This window comes from Typopeltis vanoorti, chromosome 22, assembly GCF_054136105.1.
Source record: "Typopeltis vanoorti isolate ZY-2024b chromosome 22, IOZ_Tvanoo_1.0, whole genome shotgun sequence".
NCBI classification, from domain to species: Eukaryota; Metazoa; Arthropoda; class Arachnida; order Uropygi; family Thelyphonidae; genus Typopeltis; species Typopeltis vanoorti.
Window position 1 is genome coordinate 32627756 of NC_143570.1, and position 17678 is coordinate 32645433.

Here is a 17678-nt window from a genome sequence, read left to right on the forward strand (position 1 = left end):
TTAGTTTTTAATTGATTGAACTCCTGAAGCTTTCATATGTGAAATATTACATGGATATTTTTTATATAGTGCATAAAGCATTACAGTTGTTTTTTCAGAATTTATAATTTCAGGTTTCTGATTCTACAAAAGTGAAATGAACTTATATGTTGAACATAAAAGAAAGCAAGTGAAATAGATGAACATTTTTATAATGCTTGACTTTTGAGGAAAGGAAGGAAGGAAAGAACTTGACACAGCATCTAGGAATGTGTTGGTAGAGCTAATCTAAGGTGGTATATGGTCACTTAAATAGAATGGGAGAGGAAAGATTAGCAAAATAAGTATTCTCTGCCAGGTTGGCAGGAAAAAAGATCCAAAGGAAGACCAAAATATAGGTAGATTGACACACTAAAAAGTGCCTTAGAAGACAAAGATAAGATCTGATAATGTTGGAGTACCAACAGATAACAGATTGATTTGGAGGAAAATTGTTGATAGGAAGTTAGTAATGATGTAAGTTTTTCATGTAGTATTATCCTAATATCCTGTACATCCCTTGAGGGTACATGGCAGGAATTTGATGATGACTTTTGACTGCAAGCATAGGTTAGTAGTTTAGCTGGTGTGTGGACATCTCTATGTTGACTAGCTGGTTTGCAAAAGAATTAAATCCTACTGGATAAAACATTTATTGATCATCGTATTCTAGAATGGAATGGAGACTTCCAGCTCTAACTCCATAGTGAATTTAAGACCTAAGTAAATGTTAAACTGTTTTAGAAAGATGTGGAAGTTGGATTAGTAGTGTTCCAACTTGACCACAATGTTACTCATATATAGCTGACATTAAACCAATGACTGGATTTACGTGTTGCCTCTCTGATATCCAGTAATGGGGCAAAACCTTTCAAATGATCAAGATTTGTTTACATGGTGAGGCTACTAACACAGATCTTGATATTTAATGGAAAAATTTCTCTAATTTTTGGTAAATTTTATCTTTATTGATTAGCATAACGAAATGTTTCCTCGATTATATGAATTCAACCTTCTAGACCAACTATGTAATATGCAGTATAGCTGCTATAAAACGTTACTTCCATATTTGCAGTTGCATTTTGTCTGCACTAGTTGCATTCCTATACAGACATACTGCAGTTATATGATGTGGTTCCAGACCACTGTCATATAGCAAATTCCTTCGTATAGCGAATCATAGCATTTTTTTTTTTTAATTTGTAGATGCAGTAATGATGATTTAATGATGTTTTTAAGCAGTCATATATGAGAATAAATGACGGCAAATTTTGCACAAAATCTTTAATTAGAATACTTCCAACATTCCACTTTTAATGCCTTGTAGGGAGAGGGGGGGAGGGAATCATTTCAAAGTAATTCCAAGAAAAAATAAACACCCATTTGCCATGTCACACATGGCAAAATTTTAGCCACATGTGACGCGTAGTTTTCGTTTGCCAAACATTTAATATGACCGTGTTCACATTTTTCATAAAAAATGGAGAAAAACAAGTTTCATGCAGTGACAAAACACTTTTATTTGAAGAAGTGGATGACTGTGCAGATCAAAGCTCAGTTAGATGCAGTTCATGGGGACTGCACCAGCATTAAAGACTATTTATTTTTGGATAATTGAGTTTAAATGTGGTTTTAAGTCCATCGAAGATGAAGCGTGCTCTGTACGCCTGGTTGAGACACTACGAAGAAAATAATTGACAAAATCCATGTTATCATTATGAAAGACTGCTGAGTGAAAGTGCATGAGATTGCTGAGATTGTAGGCATCTCAACTGAACGGGTGTATATAATATCCTGCATGAAAAATTGCACATGAAAAAGCTGTGTGCACGATTGTTGACTGTTGATCAAAAACGCATGTGAAAAGACATTTCGACGTGTTTGGCAATGTTTAATCACAATTCGCAGGATTTTTTGCGTTGATTCGTGATTGTAGACGAAACTTGGATCCACCACTACACACCTGAGTCCAAGCATCAGTCAAAACAGTGGACAATGCCCAGTGAAAGAGCACCGAAAAAAGCGAAGCGAAGAAGTGTCAGCTGGAAAGGTGATGGCCACTGTCTTTTGAGATTCCCAAGGAATTATCATGGTAGACTATTTGGAAAAGGGTAAGACAATAACAGGAGTCTATTATGCATCATTGTTGGACCATTTAAAAGAAGAACTGAAGGGAAAAAAACAGCCAAGATTGGAGCACAAAAAAGTGCTCTTTCATCAAGACAATGCACCATCCCCATGGCAAAATTGCATGAATTGAGATTCGAATTGGTTTCACATCCACCGTATTCTCCGGACTTGGCCCTGTGCGACTTCTTATTGTTCGCAAACTTAAAAATTTGGCTCGGTGGGAAAACATTGTATTCAAATGAGGATGTCATCAAGGCTGTCAATGACTATTTTGCACAATTTGACAAATCCTACTTTTTAGATGGGATGAGAAAATTGGAAAGTCGCTGGACCAAATGTATAGACATCGATGGAGACTATGTTGAGAAATAAAGGTGATTTTTTCCAAAAAATGCGTTTAACTTATTTTTTTATCAAACTTTTCAAACAATACTCATAACCCTGAATTTAACACAAAAATTAAAGATTTAAAACTCAATTCCTTCGATTTAATGGTTAGTTTTGAAATTAGTTCACTGTTCACTAATGTTCCTTTGAATGAGACTCTTGAATATTCTTCTGAATTTTTAGTTCATATTCTACTCATAACTTTTTGGTTATGAATTCAGGATATTTCACTTGGAATGGCAAACAAACTATATAAATAAACTGAAGGAACTATCATGAGCTCACCATTGTTTCTGACAATGGTGAGCCAACTTTTACCTAGAACATTCAGAAGAGATATTTCCATAAATCCTAAACCTTCTCTATGAATCTATTATGTGGATAATATTTTTGCCATTTTAAAGCCAGCATAGCAAAAGTACATATCTACCTGCCAAAAATTAATGACATGCAACCTAGAATCAAATTCTTATTAAATAACTTAAGGAAATTACAACATATAAAGGATATAAATTAAATTAAACTGTAATCTATATTTCCAATATTTCGGCCATCTTCACAGGAACTTAAAATAAAGACACGTGCACGCAAGCACTACACACAGTAAATGAGGACAAAGCAGGAAGCTATTGTTTCTCCTAAAAGTCCTGATGGTTCCCCCTAGCGGGCTATGTAGGTATTCTTGGCTGTTGGGCTGAAGGTCTTCTGATGTAAGTCTCCCAAATTTGTGGCAGTCTCATGCAACCAAATTTGTTGAGGTTTGGCATGTTTCTTAGGGCTGAGGCTGATTCCATGAATAGCCTTTCAAATTTGAATTTACTACGGCGATCATATTCACTAGAAAAAAAGAATCAGATGATTTTACCACTTCTGGATATTCTTGTCTAGGAAAGGGTCAAGTCTAGTAAAAAGCAGAGAGATTCTCTCACCATATCTATATACCATAAACATACTTTTTCTGTTCACAGTTCATCAAAAAAGTGAAAAACTATCAACCATTTTTTTCCTCCCAAATTCTATAAGAGAATATAACCATATGTAAGTTAAAGGCACCTCATATGTAAGTTAAAGGCACTTGTGAATGTATGTCCATGTCCTTAACACATTCAGTGCCAATGACGCTTTAAAGCATCAAACAGATATGGATGCTTCTAAGCATATTGTAAAACTCATGTGTTTCTATGCTGCATAACTCAGTCTGGCCAGGGTGCAAACTACAAAGGCAAAGAAAACATTGAAACACCAAAAAAAGGAAAATGAAGTTGATTGGCAAATTGACCTGGTTGGCATGAAATTTTTCCCATTCACTAAAAATGAAAGCCTGCTAATGCTACCAAATGGTAACAGACTAATTGACTACTTTCATCTTCTTTTGACAGAAGAATTTCTACAGAAAGTTGTGGACCAAACCAATTGAGCCACTCAAATATTTCTGTCTAAAGAAACAAAACAGCAATCTGGACTTTGTCTATTAAAAGAGTTATAGAAGAGGTCTTAGTAATTTTGGATGTGTTTTTGAACAGGCAACGTAAAAATGAACAAGCTACAGGATTACCGAAGAAAGATCTTTTATTTCATAAAAAAAATAAAAAGAAGTTTGTTGCAATGAATATGAGTCAAAATTGGTTTCTTCTAATATTGCACTCACTTCATTTTTCAAAAAATCATGATCTAGATTAGCGTATACCAGAAGACTAGTTATATAAAGTTACACCAGCCAATTATTTCAATAAAAAGAAATCATAAGTATACTATCCAGGTCAAGAACTTTCTTCAGATGAATCCATGGTCCTCTGGAAAGGTAGATTAGCATTTTGTCAATACATCAAAAATGAAGGCTTAAATATGGAATTAACCTTCATATGTTGACAACTCTCCAAGGACTAATCCCAGTATATGCATTTTATACTGGCATGCTGAATGATTTTGGAGACATGATCAAAAGGTAGTTTTGCATTTATTAGAAGGAAAGCTAAATGCTGGCTATCATATTTACATAGACAATTATTGTAGTAGTTTTGATTTAGCTAAGACACTATTGGAAAAAGAAACTCACTGTACTAGAACATTAAGAATGAACAGAAAAAAATGCTCCAAAAGAAATTAAGAATGAAAAGCTTAAAAAAGGAGAAACAGTTGCTAGATATACTGACAGGCAAGTGGAATGATAAAAGAGGTGTAAATTACATCTCAACAAAATCTAAAAATAGAATTGTAGAAGTCACAAACAAAAGAAAGGAAAAAATAAATAAATTGCTACTGATTGTAAATTATAACAAGTTTATATAAGGAATTGACCAACAAGACCAAATCTTATCATCCATTCTATTGAAATGATTCTCTTGAACTTAATTATTTATTCAATAAATATTCAGGTGGTACTATGATATTATTTGATTATAGAATTAACATAATGAAACTTTCACTTCTATGAATGAAGAATATCCTGGACAAAATCAAGTACTACAACAGAACTTTCTCATAAAACATGAAGCAACACCAATGAAAAACAAATTATTAGAAATAAATTTAAACTTTGCACTAAAGAGTGGAAATGCAAGGACATTATATATATAAATAACAACGCAGTCCTGGTCAACCAGAGTATAGTATAAATTATAGTGTTATTACTCACAAATAAATGTTATACTTACATAAGTGATTTTTTTTTTTGCCAGTTTGTATCTCGGCTTTGGTTCATTTTTTTCAGTGAGATTCTTTGCAAGAAACTGTTTCTGAATTTATCCTCATAAAATTTAACATCAAAATCACTAACATGAAGAAAAATATTTTTTAAAGTATCAGGTGGCACTCAGCTGTGAAATATGGTGCTCAGTGTCACTGATGTGTCAAAGCGACCAATAAAGAAAGTGTTTCAGGTGACTACAATTAATTCTATTAGCTCTACAGACTTACTTAAAGTAATTTTAGATCACTAACTCTCAGCCTGGGGGAGACCTGACTCCTACCAGGCGCATCCCTCGGGTGGCGGATGAGGGAAATCCCAACGGGTTGCTCCGAATAAAGAATAAGGAGTCGTGGACCAAGGGATGCAGCAGAGGAGTGGCAAGCCGGCTGCATTATTCTGCCATTCAACCCTATTAATCAGGAGTCTCCACTGTGTCAAGAGAATGTTACTGCATCCGAGGAAACTGACGCAACTGATCCTAGATCACAGGGAGTAGTCGAGAAGTTTAGTATATGGTCAGCCAATAGAATTTCGCATCTCTTAACCTTAAATATAAGAACACTGTTAAAACCTGGGAAAATAAATTTGATGGAAAAAGACCTTTCTAGGATTAAATGGGACATTTTAGGTTTGGCTGAACCCACTGGACAGGAGAAGGAGTTATAAATCTAAATTCAGGAAAACTATTCTACTCGGGCAGAGAGGACAATATACATAGAGAAGGAGTTGCCATTTTAGCGAATAATAGTCTACAAAATGCAGCCATGGCCATAGAACCACATGGCCCAAGAATGATCGCTACCAGATTGAAAGGTAAAGAAAAAAATGTTCACTTTACAATTATTCAAATCTACACCCCTGACCAGTCACATGAAGATAAAGAAATCGATACCTTTTATGATAAGTTGCAAGATCTAATAGACAAGACAAATAAGAAAGATATATTAATAGTGATGGGAGATTTTAATGCCAAAATTGGGAAGTTCACCCCAGGCATGGAGGATGTTATGGGCAGGTTTGGAGTTGATAACAGAAATGAAAGAGGTGAAAGAATTTTAGAATTTTGTAAAGCAAATAATCTCTGTAACACCCTTTTTTCCCATAGACCTTCCCACAAATAGACATGGACTTCACCAGATGGTACAACAAAGAACTGTATTGATTACATTCTAATCAAACGCAATTGGAAATCATCAGTGCAAAATGTTAGAACTTTAAAAATGCCAGACTTCGACACTGACCACGAACTGCTAGCAGCAAAAATTAAACTAAAAACGAGCTCCTATTAACAAAGTGGACCTGTCAAAACTGAAAGAGAAATCTATGCAAGATAATTAGCAGAAACTAATAGGAAATGAGTTTAGAAGATTATCCTATGACAATATAGAAAATACATGGAATCAAGGTAAAAAAATTGTTACAAGTACTGCAAGAAACATACTTGGTACAACATCAAGACCAAATCATGAATGGATAACCCCTGAAATTCTAAATACTTTAGAAGAAAAAAGAACAGCAAAGCATATATTAAATATAAAAAATACAGAAGAAAATAAGTAACATTATAAGAATCTTAAAAACAAAATTGATAAAATGTGCATATCTGCCAAAAATATCTGGTCGGAGGAAAAAGCAAAACTCTGCAAAGAAGCTAATAAAAGAAATGATAATAAAACGGTATACAAAATTATCAAAGAATTAACTAAGATCTATAAAGATAAACCATTAACATGAAAGATAAAAACAATCTAGAAACTGGGTCAATACAAAATATTAAAATAATTTGGAAGGACTACTATCAAACATTATTTCAAAAAGAACAGGAGGAGGAAAGTATAACAGAGAAGATGATATATGAAAAAGCACCACCCATAACCTCAGCAGAAATTATAAATGCAATAAACCAAATGAAACTTTCAAAAGCTACGGGTAAAGATGAAATATCTATAGAACTATGGAAATATGGTGGCAAGGAAGCCATTAATTTCTTAATGAATTTATTTAATCAAATTCTTTATACGTAATTCCAACTGACTGGAAAACAGGAATTATTATACCAATTCACAAAAAAGGAGACAAAAGAATACGTGAAAATTACAGACCCATAACACTCTTAAGTCATAGTTATAACTATTCATTCGAATTATACAAAAGAGAACACAGGTGCTTACAGAAAAAATCATAGAGGAAAACCAAGCAGGATTTAGGCCACATAGATCCACTATAGACCATATCTTCACCATTAATAATATAGCAGAAAAATATTGGGAATACAACCTGTCCATATACTGTTGTTTTATAGATTTTAAGCAAGCCTTTGATTCAGTTAATAGAAACAAATTGATTACTATCCTAAAAAACGTAAAAATGGATTCTGATATTGTAACATTTATTACATTATTATGGAGACACCAAAGCTTTTGTTAAAACAAACAACATTAAAACCAAGAATTTCAGAGTCGAGAAAGGTGTAATGCAGGGATGTCCTCTCTCACCTCAATTCTTTATCCTCTTCCTAGAAGAAGTCTGTGAAACCATAGTCGATGAACCAGGTGTAAAAATTGTAAAAATCAATGGTACCAACATTAATCACATAAAATACGTGGATGATATCATTATTTTAGCAGATTCTAAACCACAGCTAGAAAAAACTATTAATATTTTAAATGACTCTTGTAAAACTTATGGTATGAAAATAAATCTTCATAAAACAAAAATAATGAAGATAGGTAGAGAAGAAGAAAATCTTTCTATAAATCTTGAAAATCACCTGCTGGAACAAGTTAATAAATATGTTTATCTTGGCAGTCTTATATCTAGTAACCTCAACAATATGGAAACAGTAAAACACAGGCTAAACCTAGGTTGGACCAACATGAATAAACTAAACAAAATATGGAAGAATAAAAAAATCCCAACGAGTCTAAAATTAAAATGATATAAAACAATTATTATCCCAACGGCTACTTATGCTTCAGAAGCCTGGAGATTAGTCCAACAACCAATCAAGAAACTTCAAGCATTTGAAATGAAATGCCTCAGAAAAATTAATAATGCCCACTGGATGCAACACAAGACTAATGATCAAGTCAGAACAGATTTACACTTCCCAGATAATATAATAGACACAATCATTAAGCATCAACTGAGATGGTTTGGTCATATTCAGAGAATGGCCCCCTCATAGACTCCCATATTTAGCTCTGAATGGATATATCGGAAGAAAAAGACCTAGAGGCAGACCAAGAAGTATTTGGATAAAGTTGCTGAAAGAACATTCACATCTACCCAGCTATAGAGTCATGATTGAGATGACTAAAGATCGCGATAAGTGGAGATCCTTTCTTCTTAGTGGACTCAACCCATTACCAATCGGATGAGATGAGATGAACTCTCAGATTTAAAAATAAAAAAATAAAATAATAATTTAAAAAAAATTGGCACCTGGAGACATTGTCATAAATTGCTTTCCCTTAAGATAAAATTCCTTTTAATTGCTGCCTGGCATCTATCAAATTCCAAATAAGGGCTATCCCATTTTAAACTTTACTTCTGAACACCAATCTTATATCCAACAGATTTAACATGATAAATTCAACCTTGCAGAACATGGAATTAATAACAATAGCCAGGGATCCTTTGGAACGATGCAAAGTTTTTACACAAAAATGTCTACAAATTCAAACGTCTTTTCAAATAAAAAAAAGAGCACTAAAGTTCATCATCCAAGTCTTAACTTCAATGATAGATAGGCTATCAAATCCCAAAATTCATGAATCGTATTAGAAACTGAATTTCTTAATTATTTTGAATTTTAACAGCATAGAAGTGTACATGAGAAGATAACCATTGCAGAGTAAAGTTTTAATTTTGTTGTTTTTGACATTGCTTTATTCTAAATCAGGATGATTTGTGATACACAAAGTTAAAATATCTGTAATTTAACAGTATATTTTTTTAGTAAAATATACTCACTGTAGTTGTGTTGTTTTTCTTTAATGAATGAGCAGCAAAAATGAGTATAATTGCCATATCATCTTAAGAACGACCTCTGCAGACTTCCGAATTATATAACCTCTATACAATAACAAATATCTACTATAAATTAAAGATGCCAAGAAATTATATTCTTGGTTTAATGTTTTATCCAAGTGAAAGCAAACAAAGTTTCTATGCAAAGTATCTTCAAGACTGTATTACTAGAATACAGAGGTTAATGCCTTCACATCAATTAATGCAAAACATATCCCTTTCAGACATGTATGATGGTATGCATTATGGGAAGGACCACTACAGACCAGTTTTGGTCTTCACTGAGGTCTCTCACTGGGAGCCAGACACAGAAGAGATACCAAGGTTGAAGTAATGCAGGTTGCATATTTCCCATATATAAGTAGTGAAATGTGTCACCTTATTATTAAAATACTCCGGATCAGAGAGTGATGTCTGTCACCAGAGATATGACAGCAGCAGCAAGGCAAGAAATTTGGCTGATGAAAGCTGCAGGTTTGAATCCCACTATGGGCATGGATGTCTGTAACTGTCTTTGGATGGGAGATGAATTTCATTGCCCCAGTGTGAGACCACCTCACTACTTATTGGAGGGCCTGAAGTGACTTCAAAAAAGTTACATGTTTAGTCTCTAGAGCAGGATTTCTAGACAAGGCAAAATATAAATATATAAAAAAAAATTTAATTTATTCTTAGGCCACCTATGGTACAAAATGTACTACAGGCTTGCAAATAATCTTTCATGGGTGGGAGTAACATAGAAACAATTATTTCAAACACAGATCTCAGATCCACAAGTTAAAACTGGTTTAAACACTCTTCTATATATAGTTCACAATTTTGACTAATTTCTCTCTTATTCCATTTAACTTTATTCTGTTGGCATGTTCCCAACATACTAACTTTGTTAATTATGTTGTCTATTTTTGTATTTTCTATCTCACTAAACATTGTGCCTAAATAGTTGAAATGTTTTATTTGTTCTATAGGTTCTCCATTCAGGATGCAGTTGATGTTTGCAATGTTCTGCCAGTTTCAATAGCCTGTCTTTTTACTGCTGATTTTATATCAAATTTATTACAGTAATTACTCAATTTAGTTATGAAATCCAGCAGATCTTGTACTGGATATATTTAGGAGTACATCGACTGAATAAAGTAAAGAACTGAGTATCTCAAATTTTGATACCAGGCTTGGTTGGTTGATTTGGGATTTATGACTGAAGCAACTCAGGGGCTCACATCATATGCATTTGTAGTTTAAGCCAATAGAGTACAATTTAGTCAACTAAATCCCAAATTGCCAGCCCATCCTCATTCGTTCAGTACCCATTAGATACCTACTAAAAAGGTACACCATGTAAAGGTGAGGATTGGACATAAGGTCAGAAGCCCCAGTTGGTTCTCTGCATTTCTGAAAGGTGATGTGGATGTCTCCTTCCAGGTATTTGGATTTGACCCTTAAGCAACCCCTTAGCAACAGCATTCAACACCAAACATGCAGATAAACTTCTTGATTAGAAGAGATTTTCAAGTAGAGTTATGTGGGCAAACTTTAAAATGGGGACATGGACAATGAAACTTATTTGTGTCTATGATCTCACAGAAGGTTCTTCCAAGGAAGAAGTGGAGGAATTTGAGATATTAGAACAGGCAGCTGACATTAAAAAAATGGAAAATGTGATCCCTATTGGAGATCTGAAGAGCAGAGTAGGAAATGAATTCCACCAGACATATAACATTTTAAAAAAATTTGAAGAAAAAGGCAAAGCTAATAATAATGGTAAGTATTTATTGGATTTCTGCTCGACATATGGTCTACTCATTACTAACACCATGTTTCAACATAAAGATGTGCACAAGTTCACATGGAGAGAAGCCACAAGAAATAAGAAAAGCCTCATTGACTATGTCTTTGTTGATAGTGATATCATCATGCTGGTTCAAAGATATAAGCATGTACAGAGGATTCGAAACTGGAAGTGACCATTACTTAGTACTAAGCAGGATAAAAATGGATATCACTTTGAAAAGAACAATATGTAAGAAAGTTTTAAAAAGAATTAAAGGTGAGCAGCTTTTACAGGTAAATGGTAGACTCAACTATGCAAACATTATTGAAGAAATTTCAAGCACTTTGAAACAAGAACCAAACCTTGTAGTCTCAGTGGCAAACTCTGAAGAAGACAGAAAAATAAGAACACCATGGTAGACTGCTTCTTTAACACAAGAAGTTAAAGAAGCCGTCCTGGAAAAGAAGAAAGCATACCAAGAAGGCAAATAAGTCGGCAGATATCCTAAAAGAATACAAAGAAAAATGCAAGAGAACTAAGCTATGAGTAAAATTAGCTAAACAAAAGTCATTGGAAGACATTGGTAAAAATATAGAAAATAAATATCAGGAAGTGGCATTCTGGAGGCTATTGAAGAAGCTTGGAAATGGAGGAAAGAGTATACTGTAAACAGAATCAAAGATGACATAAAAAACTGAAGACAAGGATATTCTGGATATCTGGAGTAATTACTTTGAAAGACTATTAAACAAACTAAGCAGTGACAGAACCATAGTAGAAAATTTTCATGACAAATGCTAAGAGGAGTACATACAGTAGGCCCCCCCACGTATTAGCAGGGATTGGTCCCATTGTCTTCCGTGGATACCTGAAACCGTGGACAGTAGCGAACCCTATATATACTATGTTTTTTCCTATACATAAATACCTATGACAAAGTTTAATTTATAAATTACACACAGTAAGAGATTAACAACAATAACTAATAATAAAACAGAACAATTATAACAATATACTGTAATAAAGTTATCTGAATGTGAATGGAATCTTAGTAACCCCGGATGTGTGTTGCTTTCTCCACCTTTGCAACGAGTTGCCCTGGTGTTGGACAATCTCTGCGATCAGCTGAACTGTCTATTACTAAAATAAAGAGCCACATGGCTTCATTTCAGCGATGTAAAATTACATAAGCAAAGTAGATATTAGATCCAACATTATTTCAAAGCCGAATGTTTGTAGAGACTATGACAGTTTTGTAAGTTGACCTTTCGTATGTTAATATCTTCGGACCAGGGTTGACCGCGGATACGGGGGTCCTAATGTATTAATATTTAAGGTAGAAAATATAGAAAATACTATAAAAAATTTGATATGTGGAAAGGCAGCTGGAGTAAATATTCGACCAAAATTGTTTAAGGTATGGAAGTATAAAAGTTTTACAGTGGCTACACTGCATAATTCAGAGGGCCTGGTTAGATGGTCGAATTCCCAATGATTGAAGTAGAGCTCTCATAGTACCCATCTATAAAAAAGGGAATAAAACAGAACTTGAAAATTACAGAGGAATTTCCAAGTGTTCCAGGTAAGATTTATGCAAGCATACTTGAAAAGAGGTTGAGAAAGATTGCAGAAGAGAAACTTGGAGAAGAAAAGCAGCTCAGGCAAAATAGAAGTTGCCAAGATCAGTTTTCCACTTTAAGACAAATAGTTGAGAAATTGTGGCAATATGACAAGGATCTGTACTGAAGTTTTGTAGATCTGGAAAAGACACATGACAAGGTGCCCAGAGAAAAGCTTTTCAAAACACTACAAATATGAATGGAACATATATATATGAGTCTATATTTTTTTAAGTTAATCAATCAGCAGTCTGACTGACAGAGTCTATATTTATAGTTAAAATATTTAGTCTATAACAGTCAATATTTATAGTTATTTAGTCCATAACAGAGTCTATATTTAAGTTGTCAGTCAGCAGTTAGAATTGAAGGAAATACAGGAAGATGGTTTGATGTAAAATCAGGGTTAAGACAAGATTGTACATTATCTCCACTCTTATTCATCATCTATATGAATCGCATTATGAAAGAAAGTGGCATCAAGTCTGATATTAGAATTAATGTCAAACTTAGCTCTTTGCTTCATGCAGATGATGTCATACTTCTAAACACATCTAGTGCAAGTCTCCAGGATGCACTAACTAAATTGAATAACAGCTGTAACAAATTTGGCATGAAAATCAGCAATCAAAAGACCAAAACTATGAAAATAGGCAGAAGCATAGAAAACTTCAGCTTCATTCTGAATGGAGATCCTATAGAACAAGTAAAATATTTCAGCTATTTAGGTACAATTTTTAGTGAAGATGGCAAGTTAAATCTGGAAATAGACAACAGAATAAGCAAACCTAGTATAGTGGGTAGCCAGCTGAATAATTTACAAGAGTAAATTATACAAGAAAGTATAATAAATTTAGTTTAATCCTTTATCCAAGTGTGAGCAAACAAAGTTTGTGCCTGAAAATATCTTCAGGACTGAGGTAAGGTAGTACAACACTGGGAAACTCGCAGCAAAGGTGGATCAAGCTCTCAACTCCTTGTCTCAGTATCTCCCATAATGCACAGCACATCTCCTTGCAGACATGTGTACTGCTATGCATTAAGGTGGGCCACTACCCATACCGGTTTCGACCTTCTGACTATAGATATGAGGGTTCTGAGAAAAATTAGGAGAGTAAACTTATGTCATCAATGGCAGAATCATATTAAAAATGAAGATATTAGAAAGGAACTTGACATTATTAGCATTCAAGAATGTGTCAGCAGAGCTAATCTAAGGTGGTATGGCCACTTAAATAGAATGAGTGAAGAAAGGCTAGCAAAACAGGGTGTTTGATGCCAAGATGGCAGGAAAGAGACCCAGAGGAAGACCAAGGTCTAGGTGGATCGATTCAGTCAGAAGTGCCTTAGAAGCATGGAATGTTAGATATGACAATATTGGAGGCTCATAAGTTGGATAGCTCAATTCTGCCAGATAGCATCTATGAATAAGCTACTCTAAACTTGTGCTCCCATGTTTTATCATTGTAAGTGTTTATCATTGAAATTAATCATTAAACGGAAACCTTAATAGCGGGTACTAAGGAGCCGATTACTTCTACACAACTTGTAAGTACTTACAGTGCATTACATCAGCTATCTTTCCAGTTAAAAATCAGCCACGTGTAAGCACCCGCTATGCCTACTGTACGAAGCAAAGATGGTGGCAATAAAGGCCAATGACAAACGAGCACCCAGTGTCTCGTCAGAGCAGCACCGTCGATCGCTGACAGACCCACAAAGTGCCGCAGCTGTCAAACTGATGTCACCAATAAAAAAAGGGGTAATTCTGCAAGTTCTGTTGCCACTGGCTGCATGCTTCCTGTGCAAAAATAGGTGAGTTGGCACACAAGCTATTTATCAACCTCAACCAGCCCTTTTTCTGTTCACTGTGCCTCCCTTCTGTAAAACAACTTTTAAACTTAGGTAAATGAGTCGAAAACATTGAACAGAACATCAGTACAATGAACGAAACTTTTTCCTCCAAAATACGAGCTGTGGAATCTAAGCTCGAACTAACTGACGATCACCGCTGCAATGCAATGACATCAGAAAGTTCAATGCCGTTATTTTGAACTTTCTGATGGCAAATGGAAAATCATTAGAAGACATCAAGAAATGAACAGAAGAATGCAACATTGATTCCAAAAATATTATTAGATGCCAACGTTTCGGACTCATGAATAAAAGAATGGACAGAACAAACTTTCCGTGCCTTATAAAAGTGACTTGTGATGTGACCCCAATCATGCATATGTGCTCGACCAGACCTAACATTTGCCTGAGGGAACAGGCCATCTGTGAAGAAAAACGGCAAAATGGAGACACCAGTTGTTGGAAGTATTTCCACTTGGTTATACTACAAACTAAAGATACCAATAAATTATATACTTGGTTTAATCCTTTATCCAAGTGTAAGCAAACAAGTTTGCACTTGAACTATTTTCAGGACTGAGGTAATTCATATATAGAGGCTAACATAAACATAAACTGCATAACAAACATGCATAATGCCATGCATTATGGGAAGGATCACTATCCAGACCCAGAAGTGATGCCAATGTTGAAGTAATGCAGAAGTCATATTTTCATATATGAATATCGAAAAGGTGTCACAACTTATTATTAAAATACTCTAGATTAGAGATAATTGTAAGTTTTTCTACTTGGTTATGCTATAAATTATGTACTTGGTTAATCCTTTACCCAAGTGTAAGCAAACAAAGTTTGTTTACTGGAAAAACTTTTATTGGGATTATATTGATCAAGTGTATATAATAAACAACTAAGTTATACCAACTAGTTTCACCAACTAAGTCTGTTGGCATCTTCAGGGTACATAACTGATGTAAGGCACTAAAAAGTAAAAAACTGTTACAAACTAAAATCAACCGATTCCAATTATATTAAACAAAGAACAGAGCGCGTACAATACATTCAGAGAGCGTGGATGATCTCACTTGTTATTTAGGAACGTTCTATAGTTAGCACTATAATTCAGTTCTGGCGAGTTGAAGGATCTGATAAGGGTCTTCAGATCATGGGCAAGATAAGTCCTTGGTTCCTGTTAAGGTTTTGTGTACAGCGGGCAACTGTTGTGGCCTCCTTAAAAATTCGGGAGCAGAATTTTTAAGGAGAGGAATATCCCACTCTATGGTATGGTTCGTTCTTGAGAAATGGAACGCTAACCCCGATTTTTCTTCTCTGTTATTATTGACGTCACCTATATGTTCTTTTTGCCTAATTTCAAGGCTCCTTGAAGTTTGGCCAATGTAATTCAAGCCGCACAAGCATGGTATGTTATAAACTCCAGCATATTTGGAGAAAGGATGGCTATCTTTTGGAGATCTTAAGAATTGTCTAATCGTTTCTGTGGGTTTAAAGGCCACTCTTATTTTATGTGGTCTAAGGAGTCTAGCAATCTTATTGGAAACTGTCCCTAAATATGGAATGACGATGGTGGAAATATAACGTACATCATCTTGTGGACGAGTCTTCAAGGAAATCCATTCATGGTAAGGTTGGTGGATATCAGGGATAGTTCTTCCTGGAGGTCTTGTTGATCTGTTGTAAGGAGAGAGGCACAGTTCTTCAACATGTGTACAATACTAAGTTTCTGAGAAATGTGGTGTGAGGAAGTGAAATGTAAATAACGTCCTGTAATTGACTGGCCTTGCTACCCATTGCAAGGCCAGTCAATTGCTGATATATATATTGACTGGCCTTGCAATGGGTAGCCCCCCCTCTCTCCATCTTGTGCTGATCTCTTTATGGAGGATTTTGAAAATAAAATCTTAACTCAAACAGACCCTAAACCCACAGTATGGTGGAGATACGTGGATGATATCTTTATTGTTTAGAACCACACAAAAAAGGACCCGTTCGACTTTCTTAAGAAAATCAACTCTCTACACCACACAATCAAATTCACTCTAGAACTTGAAGATAACCAATTATCATTTCTGGACACTTTAATTAAGAAGCTTCCGAATGGTGGTATCAACTTCTCAGTTTACCGCAAACCTACCAATACAGGACGTTATTTACATTTCACTTCCTCACACCACATTTCTCAGAAACTTAGTATTGTACACATGTTGAAGAACCGTGCCTCTCTCCTTACAACAGATCAACAAGACCTCCAGGAAGAACTATCGCTGATATCCACCAACCTTACCATGAATGGATTTCCTCGAAGACTCATCCACAAGATACTTTTCTCTGAACTCCGACAAAGACAACAAGATGATGCACGTTATATTTTTACCATCGTTTAAGATATTTTTATTACTGTGTCAAAATCATATAATCTCCAACAAAATATTTCAAACATTATTATTTCTTAACTCCTATGAAAATTTATATTAATAACCCCTCTGCTTTTTTGTTATTTGTTTCCATAAACAGACTGCAATATTAATAAATAGCTGGGATCAACTGGAGTCGTCATATTTTCTAGTTAAGTGTAAAACTAAAAGTGGTTGCTTAACTCAAAAGACACTGAAACCATACCGTATCTATACAAAATCAAGTTCATAAAATGCCAGATTGCTGTAAAACACTTTTTGGCTTAATATGTATAAGATGAGGAGGGATTAAATAAAAAATAAATAAACTAAGTACAATATATAAATTTAATTTATTTTTTATTTATTTATTTTTTAATTTTGGTATGAAAATGGCACTGACTTTTTTTTCTGACTGTTCTGTTGGTTTTAACTTAACTACTCCTTCTTGGAAAATATTCCCTAGTCCAACACCTTTGATCGGTTTTGGTTTAATTTCTTGATGGCTTGGAGAACTATGGGTAGAGTTATCTAAAAAGAGAACATTTCCTGATAAGTACCATCAAAAGATGTGAAGAATACCAAGTAATACATAATTAAGTTTACATTATTACTAACTGTTTATCAACAATTTTCCTTCAAATTAATCTGTTATTTGTCAGGTCTTCAACTGTCACTTCTATTTTGGTCTTGTAAGCCATTATCATGGACCACCATGATGTGAGAGGCCATTCATGCTAATATCCCAAGCCAACACAGATAGGTGA

General features: G+C 34.5%; 1 protein-coding gene across 1 annotated transcript in view; it reads right to left on the reverse strand.

The window, feature by feature from the left end:
- Window positions 1-17678, reverse strand: part of LOC150094285 (SH3 domain-containing kinase-binding protein 1-like) — a 305169-nt gene that overhangs the window by 171475 nt on the left and 116016 nt on the right. The window contains exon 5 of the mRNA XM_090411774.1: window positions 17315-17442. Coding sequence (XP_090267900.1) covers window positions 17315-17442 — 128 coding nt within the window. The remainder of the gene's footprint in view (window positions 1-17314; window positions 17443-17678) is intronic.